Source organism: Takifugu rubripes, chromosome 9 (genome assembly GCF_901000725.2).
Source record: "Takifugu rubripes chromosome 9, fTakRub1.2, whole genome shotgun sequence".
NCBI classification, from domain to species: Eukaryota; Metazoa; Chordata; class Actinopteri; order Tetraodontiformes; family Tetraodontidae; genus Takifugu; species Takifugu rubripes.
Window position 1 is genome coordinate 10749505 of NC_042293.1, and position 20616 is coordinate 10770120.

A 20616-nucleotide genomic window follows, 5' to 3' on the forward strand; every position below is an offset into this window, starting at 1 on the left:
AGTGGCGTCACATGGATTTATACTTATGGTGCCATTTGATGGCGATCCCATTTTTAATGAGCAGAACTTGGATCAGTTTATACTGGCCTCGGTCACTTTGAAATTTAGGCTTGACCTTTCCCTACCCGATTTACTCATTTCGCTAGAGCTTAGTTATTTATTGTACGAACTATGGCTCGCTATATCGAGTAATATGGTTATTGTATCAAATGGCAATTTTTTGTGCTGAAAATTAAGGTCAACATTGATACAGTTTTTTAAAAGGAAGGAAAAACACACAAAAAGAAACTGTATTTACATTTCTAAATGTTCCCAATATGTGGTAATTACACCCCAACCACCCAACGAGTTTGTCAGCCAACGTACATTACTCGTGTTGTATTCAATAAACTATTTAGACGAAGATAAACCGTTTTCATTAGAATCCGTTCGTGTCTTTTTGAGTGATTCTGCTAACAGACAAACAAACGCCAGCTGTCATATAAATCCCCTTGGCGGATGTAATAACAAAAAGCAGACACCGCAGTCTTCCGTATCACGTGACGCGTTCCCAGCGATAACGCAGCAATCAACGGATATGACGTTGAGTTTGTTGCCTTCAAGCAACATTCGACAAAAAATCGGTTGCGGTAAACATAGAACCCTTCTATGCAAACTTTCCAGCATTCATCGATTGCGTCGATTAAATTATTTATAACAATCTCATGAACCTCTGGCCCAATAAGAAAATAATTATCCAACACATACACTAACTACACCATACTGGTAGGTCAATATCGTAGTTTTTGTATAGGTCGGTTGAGTTGCTTTTCAATTAATATTACATAAGTTGTGTTTTTTTGATAGTAGTTGATCAGGGGAAAAAAAATCAACGTCACTGCTCATTACACGAAGTGTGTACGCGAACAGTCTTCGCTAGTTCATTGTACTTTGGTCAAAACTCCTACTTTTAGGTCAAACCCTGAATGCCGCATCGCAAGTTAAGTAAACCAGAAGAAAGTCACCGTAATAATACCTCTGTTGCTGGAATACAATGAAAAAACAATTTCAGGTATTATGGTGATGTTAGAGTACATACTGACAGTTTGCATCGCGCAGTGGTGAAACATAGTCAATAGTCTTTAACCTTATATTTGCCCTAAGCAGTAATGGTCGGAAGGCACGACCCACCGTGTAGCCGAGCAGGCCGAGAGAAGCTCGTTTTCACTGCAGTGATCGCAGGGGAGGAGAAAGGTGAATACGAGCTGCATGATCTACCGACAGGTATATTTAATCCATGTGTTTATTTGGGTTATTTCCTAACGCGGCTAAAGTATCCTCCTAGTTAGCATAAAACCCAGGGCGAGCACACGCTGTGCCGTTGCACGTGCCTCCTCTGCTGACCTGTATTATGCCTGAAAGTGTCTTGATTCTAACGTGTAGTCAACAATGTTGTCACATTCTCCTGCTAATGATCGTCTTGGTTTCAGCGATTTGAGCACACCCCTAGCTGCCTCGCACAGTAAAACCTTCTCTTCACCCTATGTTTCCTATTAAAACTGCACATCGTTCGTGTTCGCCTGCTTCGTGCATGTTTTGCCGCCTCCATTTGCAGCTGCAGCGGGTCGTTCGGGACTAACATGAGCGACGGCTGCACTGGATGTTCAACAGTGTCGGGGTTTAAACGAGGCCCTGGAAGTTTTGACTTTCATTCGTCTTCAGCGTATTTCCTGTAAAACCACACAGAGCCTCTTTATTGGGGCGATGGTTTTGGTTTTGTTTTTTTTGTATTTGTGCAACACATTGTGTAAACACGCCCGGACTAGTTCCTGCTTGTCAGTAACTTTCAATTGGTTCTAGCATCTCAAAACAAAACATTGCACTGACCAAAACATTGACTGTCAACCTAGAAGGAAAAAGCTGTTATTGATGTAAATGTAAGATGTGTTGTTCATTACAGGTGTGATGGTGGTCAGAGGGGCAATGACCAGCGATCTATGGCTGTAGGGTTGCAGGACTGCCTGAGCCGGCACCATGCAGCAGAAAGGTGCTATCCAGATTATCGAATGGGAGGACCTGGACAAGAGGAAGTTCTATTCCCTGGGTGTGTTCATGACCTTAACCACCAGGGTTACAGTCTACCCTGCCAGTGTCATTCGCACTCGGCTGCAGGTCCAGAGAGGGACGGCGCTCTATTCCGGCGCCATCGATGCTTTCTGTAAGATCCTGCGAGTCGAGGGGGTGCAAGGCCTTTACCGTGGCTTCATGGTGAACACCTTCACCCTGGTCTCAGGTCAGGCTTACATCACCACGTATGAACTGGTGCGCAAGTACGTGTCGCAGTACTCCCCCAGCAACACGGTGAAGTCAGTGGTGGCTGGGGGAGCCGCGTCCCTGGTGGCCCAGACCATCACCGTGCCCATAGATGTGGTGTCGCAGCAGCTGATGATGCAGGGACAGGGAGAGCACCTCACCCGCTTCAAGGTCAAACCCAAAATGGTGCTCACCACAACCAAGCACAGACCAACTTTTGGGCAGACGCGGGACATAACAGTACAAATATTTGCCGCTGACGGTTTCAGGGGCTTTTACAGAGGTTACGTGGCGTCTTTGCTCACGTACATCCCAAACAGTGCACTCTGGTGGCCTTTTTATCATTTTTATGCAGGTAAGGAAGGAAATATGTGGCTCGCTTAGTCTCATTTACTTGAATACTCATTGTTGATTTCTCTTCATGTAACAGAGCAGCTGTCCCTGTTAGCACCAAGCGAGTGCCCCCATCTGATTCTGCAGGCTTTGGCAGGACCAATGGCAGCAGCAACAGCCTCCACCATTACCAACCCCATGGATGTTGTTCGAGCCAGAGTCCAGGTAAAACCAGTCAACACCAGTAAACCGCGAGCGACAAAAACTACTCGGCCTACAACAGCAGTTAGTTGGTGTTGAGCGTTTAAGCGTAAATCAAATATCTGCACGTTGAGTTGGCGCCTGCTGCCACTTCCTCTCTTTCGTCAAATTTCTCATTTTTCAGCTTGTTGACTACTGGATTCACATTTTTGCAGCTGCACACTTTTACATCACTTCCCTTTTTTCCCCTTTGGAAGCAGAAGTTAGGAAACTCTTAAGTTGGGTTGCTGTGCTGGAGCTCAGGGTCGCGTCAACATCAAATGATGTTTGGTAAATGTGTGAGTGAGGGGAACTAAACGTATTTACAGATCAGAGCTCATGAAATACTGTATTATCTGTTGAAGGTGGAGGGCCGATCATCTGTTATCAAGACCTTCAGGCAGCTGCTGGTGGAGGAGGGGGCCTGGGGGATGACCAAGGGGCTGTCGGCTCGCATCATCTCCTCTCTGCCCACGTCGGTGCTGATCGTGGTGGGATACGAGACGCTGAAGAGGCTGAGCCTGCGGGCTGATTTGATTGAGTCCAGACACTGGTGAGACTGCAGAGAGCTGAAATAAGGCCAACACACTGCAGACGGATGTGAACTTTTAAAAGAGGGGACAGTGAGACGGTGGTGTCCATCCTGTGATCAAGCCTATCTACACAAACTCATTCTGGGTTGGGAAACCTTTGATCCCTTTTGATCAACGCCTCCTGCAACCCAGGGCTTTAGCAACCTTGTCAGGATCTACTGCCACTTTCATCGTGTTTTAAAAGCATACGCGTGATCTACGATCTGTATTTTAATTAATTAGTGATTGTGAGAGCACTGGAAAAGCACAGTGTCACCACAGTGTGCCAGTTCTGAGGTAAAATTTGCATTCCAGAAAAAATCTGTACATCCGAGGATCCCACTTTAAATTTTGACACAGCAAGTAAAGGGATTTTAAAATATCTGTTACTTGTTTCACTATGTTCTCCCCAAGTTTATTTAAATGGAGGCCAGCTAAGTTACAGGAAGAGAAATATTAAATGTTTCTCAGAGGTCAGAGTGAAAGCTGGTCAGAATCTTTTTGTGTATGAAGAGCCATTTTAATGGGTCCACATTGCTTGTAAAAGGTTGGACCCCTTTTGCCTCCAGAACTGCCTTAATTCTTTGTGACATACATCAAGGTGTTGGAAGCATTCCTCAGAGATTTTGATACATGTTGACATGATGGAATCAGGCGCTTCTGCCGATTTGTCGGCTGCTCATCAATGATGCAAATCCCCCGTTAGACATCCCAAAGCTGCTCTATCGGATTGAGATCTGGCGACTGTGGAGGCCGCTGGAGTACAGGGAGCTCATCATCTTCCAGAAACCAGTTTGAGATGATATGAACTTTGTGACATGGTGCATTATCCTGTTGGAAGTAGCCATGAGAAGATGAGTCCACTGTGGTTATAAAGGGTTGGACATGGTCATCAACGATACTCAGGTAAGCTGTGGCGTTTAAACGAAGCTCAATTGGTACTAGGTGACCAAAAGTGTGCCAGGAAAATATACCCACCATTACAGGCACAATGGATCCATGCTTTCATGTTGTTTATGCCAAATCTGAACTCTAAACCGTACAGACAGTATTTTCAGAGATGCTCAGTCCAGCCTGTCCGGCACAAACGACCACATTACATTCAAAGTCACTGAAATCCCCTTTGTAACCCCATTTTGATGCTCTGCTTGAATGTCAGAAGGTTGTCATGACCACATCTACATGCCTAGATGCATTGAGTTGTGGCCATGTGATTGGCTGATTAGCTATTTATATTAACGAGCAATTGAATATTTGTACCTAGTAAGGTGGCTGGTGAGTGTACAGCCAGGGACAAGGATATACTGCTGTTCTGTACAGATTTAAAATTGGAAGTTGTTATATTTCCCACTGTGGATCAGAGTGTTGTGATGTTTTTCTGTCATTCAGGGATTAAATCCACAGCCTTTTATTTCTGCTGTGTGATGTCAGTGAAGTCACTCCACATGTCACCAGCTGGATGGAGGGTGCTCTATTTGTATTAACCCACTAATGTATAATTTTAAAAAGAAAATTTTAAAAGTGTGACAGTGTAACACATTTTAAAATATTAGCAATAAAAATGTCTACTTCACCCTCATGGCTAGAAAGTAGCGTCTTACATGCCTGAAATAATAAATAGCTTATCTGGCTGCAGTACCTCTGGATGGCCATCAGAGGGCGCATGTTGGCTATTCGCTGCTGCAGCCTCGACATGGAGACGTTGAACATAAACGTGTGTGCAGGATTTGTTAAATGTTCTAAATCCAAATACATTTTATATTTGACAAAGACAGGGACGTTTTTCTTTTACATCAGCAAATTTCTGATATAAAAAAATGACAATTCGCAACCAGTGAAGTAAGAAAATGCAAAACAAAACTGTACAAAATCACACTTTAATTAGGCTCCTGTGGCCCAGTGCAAAAAAAAAAAAAAAAAAAATCCATCAAAATAAACAATGGCCTCTGATCGTCCTCTCCTTGGTCACATGGGGCAGTCGTAGATGTGAATGGCTCGGTCGTCCCCTGCTGAGATGATCTTTGATCCGTTGCTGTTGTATTTTACACTCCACACCTGGAAAGAAAAGAATTATGAACCGCTGAACTAAATATGTTTCTGTGATGCATCATTAATCTAACATGTGCAAATCAGACCCCCGCTGGCTGCCTGTTGGCCCCTCAGGTTCAGGATGCAGGTTTTGTAATCATTTTTTAGAGACAATCTAATGAGGCAGAATGAGCCGCCTCTGATCCTGTGAGAGGCTGCTGTGTTTCCATCTGCACGCCAGCCCCCCCACAGGCAAGCAGAACATCTAATAATATATGAGATTATTGGTTTTGCCTGAGATGAACCATCACAGGAGGGGCGGCGCTCCTACACACCCCTACTGACGCCGACCAGCACAACACAGCAGTTGTGCACTGAGGTCTGGAGAAGTTGCGTCACCTGATCTTGGTGGTCAAAGAAAGTGTTGATGCACGCTCTGGAGCCGGCGTCCCACACCTTCACGCTCTTGTCAGATGAGCTGCGGGCAGCAGAGAACAGCGAATATTTTTAATGCCTTTTATTTCTTCAAACTCATGTTTTTCAAGTTTTACCTTGAGACAAAGTGGGTGTTGTCTGGGGAGAAGGCCACATTAAGAACCCAGGACCCGTGTCCGCTCAGCGTGCCAGCTAGGTTAGCATGTTGCCTGTAAATGAGAATCTTCTATGTAGATCTTATTGTACTTTTTAAAATTTCTGTAACATTCCTTTAGATAAGCTTGGAAGAAGCCGGTCGACAAGCTTCCGGCTCGACTCACACATCGTATATTTTGATGTAACCGTCGTCGGAGGCGGTGACCAGCAGCTGGGAGTCGGGGGAGAAAGTGAGGGATCTGATGGGCATGGCATGACCTGAACAGAGGGGAAACAGTCTGCTTGCATCAAGTCACCTTTAACTCTGAAAAAAACTGTTATTTTAAATGTAGCATTATTTCTAGTTGTGTTTGATGGTGGATTTAGGTCAGGGGTCTCTGAAAATCACCTAATTGAAAATACCCAACTCACCTTCCAGTGTGTGGAGAAGTTTCCCAGTGGCGATGTCAAAAATATTGATGATTCCGTCGATCGCTCCGCTGGCCAGATACTTTCCATCAGGGCTCTGAGGGGTGAACCGGCAATTAAAAGGGTTATTGATTAAAGCATCTTTAGCATCATAGCTCACTGTTAAACATTTGAACCGGCAGAAAACTATTTTAGCTATGAAGCAAATGTCAACTGAGATAAAACAGGATTTTATGGCAAGTTCTTCTTACATAGGCTATACTTAGAATGAATTTCCCTCGGGTATCCAGAGAATATTCCTTCTTGCCACTTTCCACACCAAAGATGTTGACCTTGCCGTGATGGCTTCCTGTGGCAATATGCTTAGAGTCTGGGGAGAAGGCGACCGACCATGCATCGACTAGAGGACAGCACAGAGAAGGAAAAGGTTTATTTTAACAGAAATAAGTGCAATGCTTCACCTACCTATGATATAATTTGACTTTATGTATTACTGTCTCATTACTGCATTGTTCAAGGCTACATTTTCTACATCAAAAAATAAATCTTTAATGCACTGACATGGACCAACTGCTGAGGGGACCCGAGCGTCACTAATAGAAGGTGACATGGCATTTACCACAACCTCGTTCAACACACACACTTATTGGTGTGGACTTTCTGAACAGCAAACCGAATAAAACAGCAAAAAAAAAACACCCTCCTTATGTAAATGACGCTGAGCCAGTAGAGCAGCTGTTAATCCTTCTAGTCTTCTGTAACATTAGTCTATTAGAACCGATTTATAATTTATTTGAAGGTTGCACAAGCAGGTTGACTAGTGAGTCAAAAATCAGAACGAATTTTGGTGTTAAAATGTTATTCCAATACAAGTAAATTCATAAAATGCCAGCCTTGAATATTGGTCCACGCTTACCTGGTCCAGCATCCATGGACTTAATCTGTTTTCCAGACTCGAGATCCCACAGACGGATGTGTGCATCCAGGGAGCTGGAGGCAGCGATGGCTCCATTGTGACTGATGTCCACTGACACTACCCCCAGCTGGTGTCCCTCCAGAGTCCACTGCAGCTCCAGCTTTTCATCTGACCTGCAGGCGCAGTGTGGGGGAAAGAATAACCCCGACGTCAGGGCAAATTAGATCAACATTCAGGCAAAATAAACTGCTGTAGAATATCAAATTCTACTCTTAGTGGTGATATTAGGTAAGAATCTGGACAGTTTTGGATAACTGGTGCCTTTCACGATAAATGACTGATTATCCAACAGCTCACAGTTACTGGTTGTCATTACGACAAAGAGATACGGTTTACATTTTGAAACAATGTTTAACTGTTTAAACATTGTGTTATTGGTATTTTCATAAAAACAAAGCCACTCACCATTTCCAGACTTTCACCATGTCATCTAATGAACCTGTGATGATAGTTTCTGTCCCATCTGCCTCACTTTTACCCCACGCTGCTGTCCAGATAGCATCATCGTGGGCTAAGAGGGAACACATGCACTCTTCATACTTTGTTCTCTTAATGTTAGCGCTTCAATAGAAACCATGCAGTAAAAACAAGCAGGCTTCTATATGGAAACTGAAATGAATGTTTCCAACCTACCGTGTTCTTGCTTGAAAAGAATGCTGTACTGAAATAAAAGAAACAGTAACAGTAAATATTTTACCCATAAAATAGGAGGCGCTCAAAATGAAAGTGAAGTTGGTTGAACTTGTTGCTTACTTGAGTGCTCATTTTTGGTTCTGAGAGTCACATTCAGTCAGACAGCTAACCTACAAAAACATTAAGCGTTTTACATTCTGCACCAGCTCCTTGCAAATGTATTGTTATGTTAACATTAACATGTTAACACAGTAAGAATGGGATACATTTTTGAGTTTAACCACACCATTTTAGGTTTAACCGATATTAATGTGAGGAGAATTTCCACATGAGTAATAGCATTTTAGAGATTTCTAGACATTTATGACCAGAACAAACTGCCAGTTTTTTAATCTCTTTGCTGGTTGAAGTACCATTGTGAAATATAAACTTTAGCGGGAGCTAACGTCGACTGACAGCTTAGCGCTACATTGATTCAGCAATGAAACCCAGTCAGCAGATCTAGATTATCGCCTCGTTTAAGAAGCGACATGCTGTATGGTGACGATTGTATCATTTTAAATATATCCACAAATATAAATATACCCATACCTTGAATTCAGCTAGTATGGGGTTTCTTCGATTAAGAGTTCCCGTGTATTCATAAGGGAGAAGCCATAACAACGACGAAACTTCCGGTTTGTTCTTCTTCGTTTTTCTATACCAGTTAACTAATAAACGCACAGAGCTCTACTGCCACCAGTGGACAAAAAGCGTTGCTTCATTAGGAAAATTGGTAATTGAGTTGTTCGCTATTATTACAAAATTATTCAATTACATTTTTAGGATAATATTAACAATAATACACACTAATCAGTGATGATTGTTTCGTAATCATTATGTTTACATTAATTATGTATTTGATTATATAAGCACTGTTATGCAAGTCTTGCTGCAAGATAGAGTCTAATGGTCAAAATCCTATTTTAAAAAATGTAAATGTATCTTTACAGTCTGTGAGCAAGTAAAGTGGCCGGGAACTGAGGGTGTGGTTTTGCTGATCAGGCTGTGATGATGAACTGCAACAGAGGGGCCCCACCCAACCTGAAAACAGGGGCAAACAAGCAGACAACAACAGGATCACACAACAGGAGGAAACCCTAACAGACAGCTCTGCCACTTAAGTCCGGCTTAAATAAAGTGTCTTGTTAAATAATGATCATTTTAAATTTTTTTTCCTTTTGCATGATAAGTTAAGCTAAAAATATGTTCTTCAGAGACTGATGTTGGATATGAGGATGCAAAAATTTGTAAAGGCTTTTAAACTGTTATTTCTATTTCCTAGCTGAAATCATCTGGAGATATTTTCACAATCCAAGTAAAAATCCACTAAAAAGTTCAGACTCAGTCCTAATTTTGGTTGGTGAGCTTCAGCACACACATCTTTCATCCATTTTTGTAATGCTGCATTGTGACAATAAATTTTAATAGGAGGTACAACTTTTTTTTAAAGTTGTGTCTGCAAAAAGAATACAGTTGTATTTCTTCCTTAATCACCATTAAATTATTTATGTACACTGCAAAAATATGTAAAGTGTAATTACAAAATGTACATTGTATTCTTTAGTAGGACTGGGCAGAATGCCAAACATTTTGTATTTTGCAAAAATAAATTACCTGCCAATTTTTTTAATCTGTTTTTCTTATCTGTTTCTATAGAAATGACACAATATTGATGACAATCAATGCAAAACCTACAGTTTTGCCCCCCTGTACTCATAGGGCAGCATTTTTGGGAGGGGTGGGTGGCCCTCCTCCCATTGAGGACAGTAGCTATAAAGACGAGACTGCTGCTGGTGTACTGAGAGACGCTGTAGAGGTGAGAGCGAGTGAGCAGAAATATACATTTACAGGACGTCCAGAAACACACACTTGCATTTTAAGAGTGTGATTCCAGAGCGGAGGGACAGGAGCACAGGGAAGCAGGAGGAGGGTGAGAAAGAGTCAGAGGACAGAGCGAAGCATCACATCGGTGTGGAACAGGCTCCTTCAGCAGCTCTCTGCGCTCAGCCTCAGCAGACATGCCAAACTTTGCCGGCACCTGGAAGATGAAGAGCAGTGAGAATTTTGATGAACTTCTCAAAGCCTTGGGTAAGCCCTCTCTCTTCCTCCCTCTTGATTTCTCACAGCAAATCCCTGCATGAGGTTGCCTATCCATCATGCCCATACAGAAAAGGGCTTTCTTGTTCTTTGAGAATGGTATGCCGGACTTCCAACAGCATGGTATTGTTGGGAGAAGCTCATGGGAAAAGATGCCTGAGGTGATGCGGAGGAGAACTCAGGGGAGATATGAAGCACTGGATGATGAATTCCTGCCTAAACAGACGTGGTATTGTTATATGGGGCGAGGGTGGCAAAACATTATTTATGTTAAGGATATAAGTAGGCCGGTGTGAGCCCAGTGCTAATCTCCTGTGTCCCATTTTTAAGAGAAAATCATTCCTTTCACCGTCTGAGTTAAATGATGAAGATGCTTTTAGGTTTGGGCCAGTTTAACTGGGTCATTCAATTGTGTTGCGGCGTTTCGTCACGCTGAAGCAGACAGAACAGGCCGAGGGTCTCAATAATAAGGCTTAAAGTGTTCAGGAGGGGACTGATTGTGAGTCCAGGGAGCTGCTGGAACCACTCTCCCGTTAGCTCATTTACAACAGGAACCTTTAGGCATTAAAGTGGAAACCCAAGACTGTTTTGACGAGTTCACTATCCTGCTGCTGCAAATATTCTGTCAATATTCAATCTGTAGCTAAAACTAGTCACCAATAAACTGATTAATTATTCTGGATTACAATTTTCCCACAAGTTTATTTCACTTTGAGAAATCGATCGGTCTGTTTATTGGTTTTGCTCCACTGGACACAGAAAAATGAACTGATTGGAATTAAATGATTCATTTTGACAAACCTCAGCTCAGTCTCTTCAGAGGCTCCGCCCACTCTATTTTCCTCTCCATGCAGTGACTGCTTCTCCAGTGGAATTGTATAACTCCTTGGAGAACCCAGTCACCCTCCCAGTCTGGCACTTCATCCCTCCATGAACGCATTAACCACATCTGCCGGAGCAGATCACTCGTCCACTATAAAGGAGGGTTCGCCGAGAAGGGCAACCACTGTGGATTACTGCAGGTCCGCCACTTCCCATCAACATCCTCATAATTATCTGTTGATTCTGCGGAGCTCCATCCAGCAGCAAAGGATTAGTGTACCGATCCGACTGCCTGCAGGAGAGCAGGTGTTCTCTCAGAACCCACAGTCTTTACGGTGCAAATGCAGGGCAAATATATGTCAGATGTAAGCCAATTAAAATCTAAGAACACCCCCCATTTATTATTAATATTCTAACAGCATGACGTCAATCTTCAGATCATGGGTGGAGTTCACACTATAATCATCAGCAGGGAGGACGATTCAAAGATAATTTTGGTTCAATTAGGGAAAGAAAAAGGAAAACTGGAACCTTGGGAATGTTTTGCAGCGCTGCAGCTATGTTGTCGGACGTATTCTGGCAGCATGTGGAGCCAGATGGCCTTGGAGTGTCAAACAGGGCGCATCAAAGCGGCGCCACGGGCGTGGACAGCGCCACACTTGACATGCTGGATCAGCCGTGTCAACGCTGTCGAACAAAGACGACCAGAGTTAAATGGACACTGATGTGAGCTGGAATTCAACAGGATTATTGCCCTTTTTAGCAAAGCAGTGTGTGTGTGTGTGTGTGTGTCTGTGTGTGTGTGTGTGTGTGTGTGTGTGTGTGTGTGTGTGTGTGTCAGACACTTACTGGAGTCTGCACTTGTTTTCTGTGTTCATGTGTGAAGTTGGTTGAACATGTGTGGGCATGTGAGGAAAAGACAGAGACAGAGCTTGGAGAGGTCTAAATCCAGGTGGGGGTCAAGGGTCAGGGCGGAGCTAAAGATGAAGAAACAGGAGGTTGATGACACTTTTATTCCTTTTGTTAATTGATTGAGGGGAAGATAACTGACCGCTGGGTCTCCTGCCTCCTCTGTGCTGCTCAGGGGTCAACACCATGCTGAGGAAGGTGGCCGTGGCGGCCGCCTCCAACCCGCACGTGGAGATCCGTCAGGACGGGGAGAAGTTCTACATCAAAACCTCCACCAGCGTGCGCACCACCGAGATCAACTTCCACATCGGGGAAGAGTTTGACGAGGAGACGGTGGACGGGAGGAAGTGTAAGGTAACGAGTCTTCTCGAGCCCGATGGAGGCAAAACTGACAGGTTGGGATTCTTTAACATCATCATGTAACAGAATCAGTTCCTGTACCCTGCTGCTTTGAGTTATGCTTCCTCTATTCCCTATATTAAATTGTATTTGGGATGAGGCAGGATGCCTCCATGTTGAGGGTTGAAGGAGATGTTCCCCCTCATCCTGGTTGGTATCACGGTCACGTCTGTGCTGTCTTTAGAGCGTCTCGCTGAGCTCCTTCAGTCCCTGTGGGCAAATTCTGACATCCTGATACGCTCACAGGTTCCTGCAAAGGTGTGAGGTGCAGCCACAGAGGTGTGCTTTTATTTTTTTATTTTATTATTGCTAGGAGTTTAAATCATTCCTCCCGCTAATGATGATGTTTTACATCTAACATTGATACAAAATGTTAATAAAACCCCCACTAGATCATCTTGATTGTTGTTTTGGAAACAATGTAGAGATTCAGCAGCCTGAAGAGGAGACGGCACCGTGAAATCAGGCCGTCACCGCGTTACTTTAGGCAACCAAAATCTTTGTCTCAGTGGTCCAGAGGCTGATGCCTGTTTATCCCTTGTTGCTTAGCAGCCAGAGTCAGGCGAGGGCAGAAAAAGAGTCTTGTATCTGGTATCAGCAAACCCAGCAGGATCGTGTAATTCCTGACCAATGGACAACAAATCGCCAGTCTAGCGTTGCAGGAACTATTCAGCATTGTTGTCCAGTCCATCCGTTCAAGCATAAATAAGTTAATATCTGTTTGATAATGTTAGAGGACAAAGAAAGGCATTGGATGAAGATGCTGTAACACAATTGTACCGAGGATGTTTGATTTGGTGAATACCTCCCTGAATCTTGTCATAAGCACCTACACAGGAAATAAGTAGGAATTAAGTGAGGCTCTGCTGCCTGTTTATGTAGCTGAGAACTGCACACACACACACACACACACACACACACACACACACACTCACACACTCACACACACACACACTGTTCTCTACAGAAGGCTGCAGGGGCAGCTTTTCAGCTTGTCTTTGACCTGATGGTCAAATTACAACTGGTCAATGGTTAAATTAAGCAAAATTAAGATTAAGTAACATCAATGTTGACTCATACTGCTCTCTTAAATCTGAATTCTTTTCATCCAGTACCAGATGCAAAGTGAAAAATGTTTGTTTTTTCTAGAAATTATTCAGCAGGTTTGGAAAACTTGCAGACATCAGTGGACTCAAACCTGGAGGTTTTGATTTAAGGACAGTAGGTGTCAGAGACAGGAAGTGAGAACGTGACCTATTTTAGATCTCAGGAGACAGTGTGGACTGTTCTGGCTGTGCCCTGGGGCATGCTGGGTACTGGGCAGGTCTGGACAGCTCTCTGCATGGGGTTGAGCCATGTGTCTCCATTATGGAAAGCTGACAAGTCGTGTTGTTGTCGTGGTGCATTATGGGACTGTGAAATGAGCAGATATATGCTTTTTTTGCCTAATTATTTAGATCAGTTTTAATCTGCCATCTGACAACCAACTGGATCATTCGTGCAGTTTCAGTTGTGGTGATTTTATTTCTCATTCGGGCCACCGTGGGTTCTCCAAAATGGATGAATTTCAGGTGGATATTAAAATGGTCTCTATTCTTACCACATGATGGCGCCAGATCTTACACAGACAAAGTAATTAAACTTGAGTTTTGACTGTAAAACAAACTGTTAATGTGTTTCTGGTAAAATTATTTTTATTCACCAATCAATTTCCTGTTATCTGTTGCCTATGTTAATCAGGGTCATATGGAAGGGGGGCTGGGGGGGGGCACGACACACATTAGAAATGGATTCTGGCTGACAGGGCCATCTCTGTAAACAGATTACAGACATTAAATACTTAAGATAGCAAAATTAATTTAAATCAAACAAGATGGGACTGGCTGTAGTGGTGTTTTCAGGAGAGATGGAGGTCCACAGGGCTGAGACAGGGTTTCTTTGTTGGTGACAGCATCTAATTTAGCACAGAGAGGCAGGAACAGTCCTGCAGGCCATGACGGACCGATCGAAATTCTGCTGTGACAGGAGAGAGACCGAGGAAAGAGCGATGCTTCAGCCCTGATTCTAATTACCGGTAATACTCAAGGAAAATGAAACGCCGGCTTTGGGATTTTAAAGTCTGATGTGTAGAGTTTCAGAGACGAAGTTGGTAAATTAGGATCTGAGAATGGGACACTATTCAGATCAGAAACGAAGTGATCACAAAAGAGTGTAGCTCAAGAGGAAACACAGGTTATTTCAGGCTGTGCAGAAGAATTAAAACTGCCCAGAAAATGAGATATTCTTTTAATCGAGGACAGACTGGAGACCGAGGGAGGCAGCTCGTGTTGTCATAATCAGAAGCGCAAAGGCCGAAATGAAGAGTTGATCAGATGTTCTGGGTTTTCAGCCACCAGAAACTCCCGTGTGAGAGTTTGTGAGTCGAGGTTTCAAGAACGGGCGAAAATCCATCCAGATTGATTTAAATGGAGCCGTGGCTAATCTGGTCTCTGCAGTCGGGCTTTATTACATGACGAAGAAAAAAGATTCCGAGCAGCAGCTGAAGAAAGCAGAGTTAAACCTCTGCTCCCTCTCAGCCTTGAGCGTCTGCAGACGGCAGCCTGCAGAGATCCAAGAGGACTTTGCACATCTTTGATATGGTGATTGAATATCGACCTCTGAGACACTCAGCTGCTGCCTCAGATGATGTTTGAAGTCCAAACTCACAACTGCAAACTATTTGCTGAGGCCTTCATACCTTCAGTATTGAGGTCTTTCTTGGATTTAATGTAATTTAACTATGGATTCACTTCAGATTACCTTTATCAGACTAGCTGATCTCCACTGTGCTAAGCAGGTCCAAGCTTGAGCAAAATGTGTAGCTTAGATTGAATGCCCGACAACAAAAAAAGCCGTACATTTCAATATGGCAACTGTTAGTTTGGCTCATTGGGTGGGAAAAATGACCCAAGCTGCCCACTTATTGATCTAAAACTAAGATTATTTCCGACAGACAGTTGAGGTAATGAAACAAGGCTGCAGTTAATGGATCCCGAGCTGTCCAAAAGAACAAAGTCTCTCCATTAACACAAATTAACGAGCCTGGGTCACCTCGGTCCTGATCTGAGTGGCTGTTTAACTCAGTTACTTCATGAGTAATTAATCTTAGCAGCAAACACAAAGGTTGAGCTAATCCTGCTGAAGTCATTTAAAATATCAAATATGAAGGATGGTGCACTTAAAGAAATGATCATTTATACTAGAGATGTTTAAAAGGATGCAGACACATGAACATCATGGGCATTAATCTGCTTCCTGACAGCCTTTGTTCATCTGGGGGGGGGGGCGGGGGTGTTCTACCTGAATTTACACTTTGGCTGCAGAAATTTGCAGTGATCCGTATCTGACCACTAGGTGTCGCCAAAGCTGACACGCTAGCTGTTAACGGGTCTAAACAGGATCTGATCACATTTGCTCTGTTTGTTCTGCCCACAGAGTCTCCCCACCTGGGAGTCGGAGAACAAGATCCGGTGCAAGCAAACCCTGGTGGAAGGTGACGGCCCCAAAACCTTCTGGACCCGGGAGCTGAACGGGGATGAGCTCACACTGGTGAGCTCTAAAAACCTGTGACGACTGCTCTAGAGTCCAGTCACTGGGAGTGTTGGTGGTGTGTCTGGGTGTGTTCTGAGCATCAGAAACAGCCCACAAGAAGAAGGTGGGGAGGGCATGAAGCTGATGGTTCTGCAAAGGAAATGAGAGTCTCCCTTTCCCAAAGACCCGAGCTTTCGTCCACCCCACGGAGAGACGTGAAAGGACGACCAGGGGACATTGCAGTCGTCCTCCCTCTGTTTAGCCAGATTAACAAGTGCAGACGTGGGTCCAAAGCCCCACAAACCATGAGCAGAGGAGGAGCATAAACTCACGCACAGGAAGAGGAGCTTTCTTCTCTCAGCGCTCCCACGCTCCGCTCTGTTATCCCTCCCGAGTGTGTCCAAAATGCAGACGGTTGGAAGAATATAGATATTTTCGATGCTGTTTGAGTAATCGCAGGATGTTTGCACAGCTCCCTCAGTGCCGTGAGGAGGAGTAGCTTTAATCAAGACTCCATACGTTTAGAAAGGCTCCTGCTCGGGCAGGGAGGAAGCCCGAGGTCGTTCCAGGAGGAGCTGAGGTGATGAAGATCGACCCGCCGGAGGTGTGAAGGCGTCTCTGCACTCACGCCATCACGCACCAGCAGATGAAGCACATTTACACCTCAGCTCATAAACACCACTGACGTCTAAATAAATAACCAGAATCAAAAGATTTAAAATGCTACAAGGTTGCATAAAACGATGGAGGAGTCATGTTCCAACTGAGAAAGCCCGTTACTTTGGGGGGGGGCAAAACACTCCAGACACACGCAGAAGGCCGTCCAATAGCAGAGTTGCAGTATTTGGGGAGTCTGCTGAGGACTGGAGATCACAGAGCAACCGTCTGATTGTCTGTGACAGTGCACATTGTAACTGGGACACATTTCCATACGATTTGCATGATCCATTTAATTGGCTTAGTCTGAGGACTCTTTGGGGCAAAGTCGAGGATTTTCTCCGGCTCCGTCGGCCCGAAATGAAATCGAAAAGTGGCGGAACCCCGGGGTTTTGGGCTCCAATGTTCAAAGGGTGCAGCCGGTGAATCTGAACCTCAGCATCGTTTTGACAGAATGCGTCGTTGTCCGTCCGTTAGCCTCTTTTCCACTGCAGGAACTTTTATCATGTAAACGGGATCGTGCGCATTTCCACTGACATTACCTGGGAATAAGGAATCGTATGTTCTTCCCTCTGTTCTTCCAGGTTTTCGGGGCAGACGATGTCGTCTGCACACGAATTTACGTCCGTGAATGAAGCTCTGCGGCCTCCTTCAGCGCCGGGGTAGAAGCCCACCTGGACCCCACCACGTTCAAACCCATCGACATTCTGTCTCACTAACGTGCTGGCGAATATGCCAAGTGTTCCATGTGGGTCTGCTTAGTGTTCACATACAGTAGAAATGTCTCAGTACTTCTTAGGTGCAGGACTGACGGTCCTGGAACCAGCTGTTTATGTAGGGTTTAGTTACCAGACGTACTCATTAGCTATTCATGTCCAGTGACGGGAAATAAAAGGAGAGGAGCAACAGTGTCTCGGCTTCTTTATTCTAAAATAAACTGATGTTAAAGGCAAAGAAATTGACCCTCCTCACCTGTCCTGATGTAACCTCAGCAGATGCCTGGTCTATGAGAGGTTTCATACCCGCTGGGTCTGAATGTTTCCCTAAACACACCTTCAGTCAGGAGCTGGAGAAGAGTTAAACACACTTAGTGATGTCAAAGTGCCTTTAAGGTCAACCTTGGCTTTGCCTGGTGAGTGCTGGGATAGTCTCCACAGATCCAGCCTGCTACCCAGCATTAACCATTAGCGCTCTGGCCCTCCTGGAGGGAGGAGCACCAGCTTCCTCCCCGTCCAGACGTCCCACTTACGTTAAGAGGTTGTGTATAGTTGCTCCATCCCTGGATATCAGCCCCACATTGCAGGGGTGGACTGAAGCCCCTGTGACCTCTGTGGGGGGTAAACAGGGATAGGTAATGGATAGATGGCCTGCAGTCCTCATCGGGATTCAGAGGATCCACAGGTTTTTTCCCTGGTGAGCTGTTTTTGCTATTTTTGTTTCTGGCTCTGAGAAGGAAATTAAAATGGGCTTAAGGAACTAAATGGGCCCACTTAGGCTGTTTGTCTTGCAGGGCCCAAGTGGGTCAGGTTCTCAAGAGTGTAAACTTGTTTTTCCCTGTTGGTTTATCCTGTTTGATCCTGCTACGTTAGTTGAACCCGCCAGCGTTTCGGCTGATTTGCAGCGTGAATGAGAAAAGCCGAGCAGCAACACAAATCTTTATTTTGGAAAGCTGTCAGCGAACTCGGAGAAGATTTCATCCAGACAACTGTGAGACGGGCGATCAGAGGCTCTGGGGAGGACCGCCGCCCCCCCCCTCCCCGGCCGTCCTTGGGCTGAATATAACCAGTGGCACGACATCAAAAACAAAAAGTGAATCTGTCTCCGTTGTTCACGGCTGCCAGCGATTAAAAGGCCGCCCTTTCAAACAGAGGACGAGCGCTGTGGCACGCCGGCTCTGGCCATCCATCGACGCCACGGCTACGGATGAGCCTTTGCCACCCCTGCTTTTTGACCTGGTATCCCCTGGAAAATGGGTTTCTTCCTCAGTGCACCACAATGATGTGAGAGGCAGGGGCCAGGGCGAGCGCCTGCTGCGATGTTAATTTAATGACAAGCTGCTGTTCAGGTCAGGTCCAAACAGCTGAATAAAGGGATTGTTGTACCCCCCCACCCAAAAGGGGCCCCTTTGCCCGTCTTGCTGCTCTCTTCTGGGCACCAAACAGTGGAGCCTCTGTGAGTAGAAGCCTCCATCGCTGCCTCATAAGACTGAAAAAATAAAAACAAAAGATAACCCCCTCCCTTCCTCTTCTGCCGCCATGCAGCTCCGCTCAAAACCTGAATGAGTTTTGAAGTCAAGGACACCGCAAAAGTGTTGCTTTCACACGATGAGAAAGACTTCCAGGACTGACTTTACATCCAGCTTCTGGAACATAAATCATCCTTTCCTTTATGTAGACACAAAACACTCAATTCCGAGTCTTTTTTTTTGGTCCGATTAAGCAGTTTCTAGCGTCACAGCTACCGCTAATGCTACGTTGGCTTCCTGTATCACAAGAGAACGCTAAAGAACAGACGTCTGGCCTTTGAATCAACGTTTACATCCTCTAAACTCAGAATGCGGCGACGCAGCTGTAACGGGGAGGCCAAATAATGGAATTTAATAATCTTTGTTTGAACTGATCCTTTAATTTCGGAGCGAGGCCTGCAGGGGAAACGCGTCATAATGGAGACAAATCGGTGTGCGAGGCTCCTCGGCTGCAGTCGAGCAGCTACACTGAAATTAAAATTTAGTCTCTGGATGCACAAGATAGAAAATCCTACAATTGCGTTGACAAGAAAGAGTGGTTAACACAGTGGTTTGCATCCAAACCTAAACTTATCATAGGTTTGGATAAAGTGACATTTGAGGTTCTCCAAACATAAACACGGAAGTTGGTGTATTTTTTCGATCCAAGTGATTTAAATAAAGGTTAATTTCTAAATGCACAGAAGCATCCCTCCACAAGCAAACACAAATGACAGAAACCTACTAACTAACCTCTCAGTTAGTTAATTGCTCTGTATTGTGTGTTGCCAAGGCCTCCATGCTTGAAGGACAATAGGAGCTCTGTTTGTGACAATGGCCCTGCTCTCTGAGTCAGAAGTTGCGGAAGCACCAACATCAGCGAGCGGAAAGCTGTTGAAAGTTCAGGAGTGTGCGCTCCCAGGAAGAACTCATGCAGAAGGGCTTTGGAGGGGGGGGGGGTGAGTCCCTTCAGGCTGGTGCTGCCTTTGAGGAACAAAGACGGAGGCACGGAGGGGTCCCGCTGGCCAGGATCACTCTCACCGGGGCCTCAGAGCCATGACAGTGTCGACGAGTGTGTGTCTGAGTGGACTTGAACCCTGCAGGTTTGGTAAGTCAGGTGAAACATGGGTGGTCCGTCCTATTAAACACACCTTTGGGATATGACCAATAAAAGGCTTTTTCAGGAAATCAGGTGTGAATTCTTAAAATGCTTGACTTTAACAACAGTTAACGATTGTGAACATTTTTTATGTATTTTTGTGAACTAACAAGACATCTTTGGGTTAATGAGCTCACGTTAACACATTTGTAATGCCCGGTGCGACAGAGGGCGCCCCCTGTTGGACAATGGGAGTAGCACTCCAGAAGAGGTTAACCAGTATATACAGTGGTAGGAATAGGTTTAGGCACCCCTGGTCAAAATAGCCAATACAAATTAAGCACACAACCCCATTATTTCATGCATCAATTGGCTCTGCTAATTTCTCAATGTCCTACTCTGAAATTGCACAAAATAAAATCATTACACTGATATTGCTTAAAACAATGAAACGGAGTGCTCCAAGTTTAACTTTACACCTTTTGGGGATAATCTCATCATCTATTTAAGCAAAACCTTGGTCGAACCTTTGCAGGTAATTAAACTTTGAGGCATTGATGTCGTCTAACTGGGAGGAGGTCCTGAAGGTGTCACGACAGAACAATATAAACTGGTCCAAACAAGTACTCAATAACTGCAGACAGGGTTTCTTTAGGCTACAAATGTCATTTTATTATTACTTTAAATAAGGTCTAAATAAAGGGACTAAAGACATGCTTGCGTG

At 44.5% G+C, this 20616-nt stretch overlaps 3 protein-coding genes across 3 annotated transcripts; 2 read left to right on the forward strand and 1 right to left on the reverse strand.

The window, feature by feature from the left end:
• Positions 1-592: 592 nt before the first annotated feature.
• On the forward strand, positions 593-5016 carry slc25a44a (solute carrier family 25 member 44a). The gene is made up of 5 exons (XM_029841322.1): positions 593-765; positions 954-1263; positions 1940-2647; positions 2723-2850; positions 3231-5016. The coding sequence occupies exons 3-5, from the start codon at positions 2014-2016 to the stop codon at positions 3420-3422; spliced, it is 954 nt and encodes a 317-aa protein (XP_029697182.1). The 5' UTR covers positions 593-765; positions 954-1263; positions 1940-2013; the 3' UTR covers positions 3423-5016.
• Positions 5017-5332: 316 nt separating this feature from the next.
• Positions 5333-8786, reverse strand: skic8 (SKI8 subunit of superkiller complex). Its single transcript, XM_003967468.3, has 11 exons — positions 8665-8786; positions 8194-8243; positions 8074-8101; positions 7846-7951; positions 7381-7553; positions 6716-6864; positions 6468-6561; positions 6221-6314; positions 6017-6109; positions 5865-5943; positions 5333-5492 (listed from the first exon to the last, which is right to left on the reverse strand). Exons 2-11 carry the CDS (start codon positions 8203-8205, stop codon positions 5403-5405), a joined length of 918 nt encoding a protein of 305 aa, XP_003967517.1. The 5' UTR covers positions 8206-8243; positions 8665-8786; the 3' UTR covers positions 5333-5402.
• A 1104-nt stretch (positions 8787-9890) lies between these two features.
• On the forward strand, positions 9891-17475 carry crabp1a (cellular retinoic acid binding protein 1a). The gene is made up of 4 exons (XM_003967469.3): positions 9891-10203; positions 12119-12297; positions 15817-15930; positions 17154-17475. Exons 1-4 carry the CDS (start codon positions 10134-10136, stop codon positions 17202-17204), a joined length of 414 nt encoding a protein of 137 aa, XP_003967518.1. The 5' UTR covers positions 9891-10133; the 3' UTR covers positions 17205-17475.
• The last annotated feature ends 3141 nt before the right edge of the window (positions 17476-20616 follow it).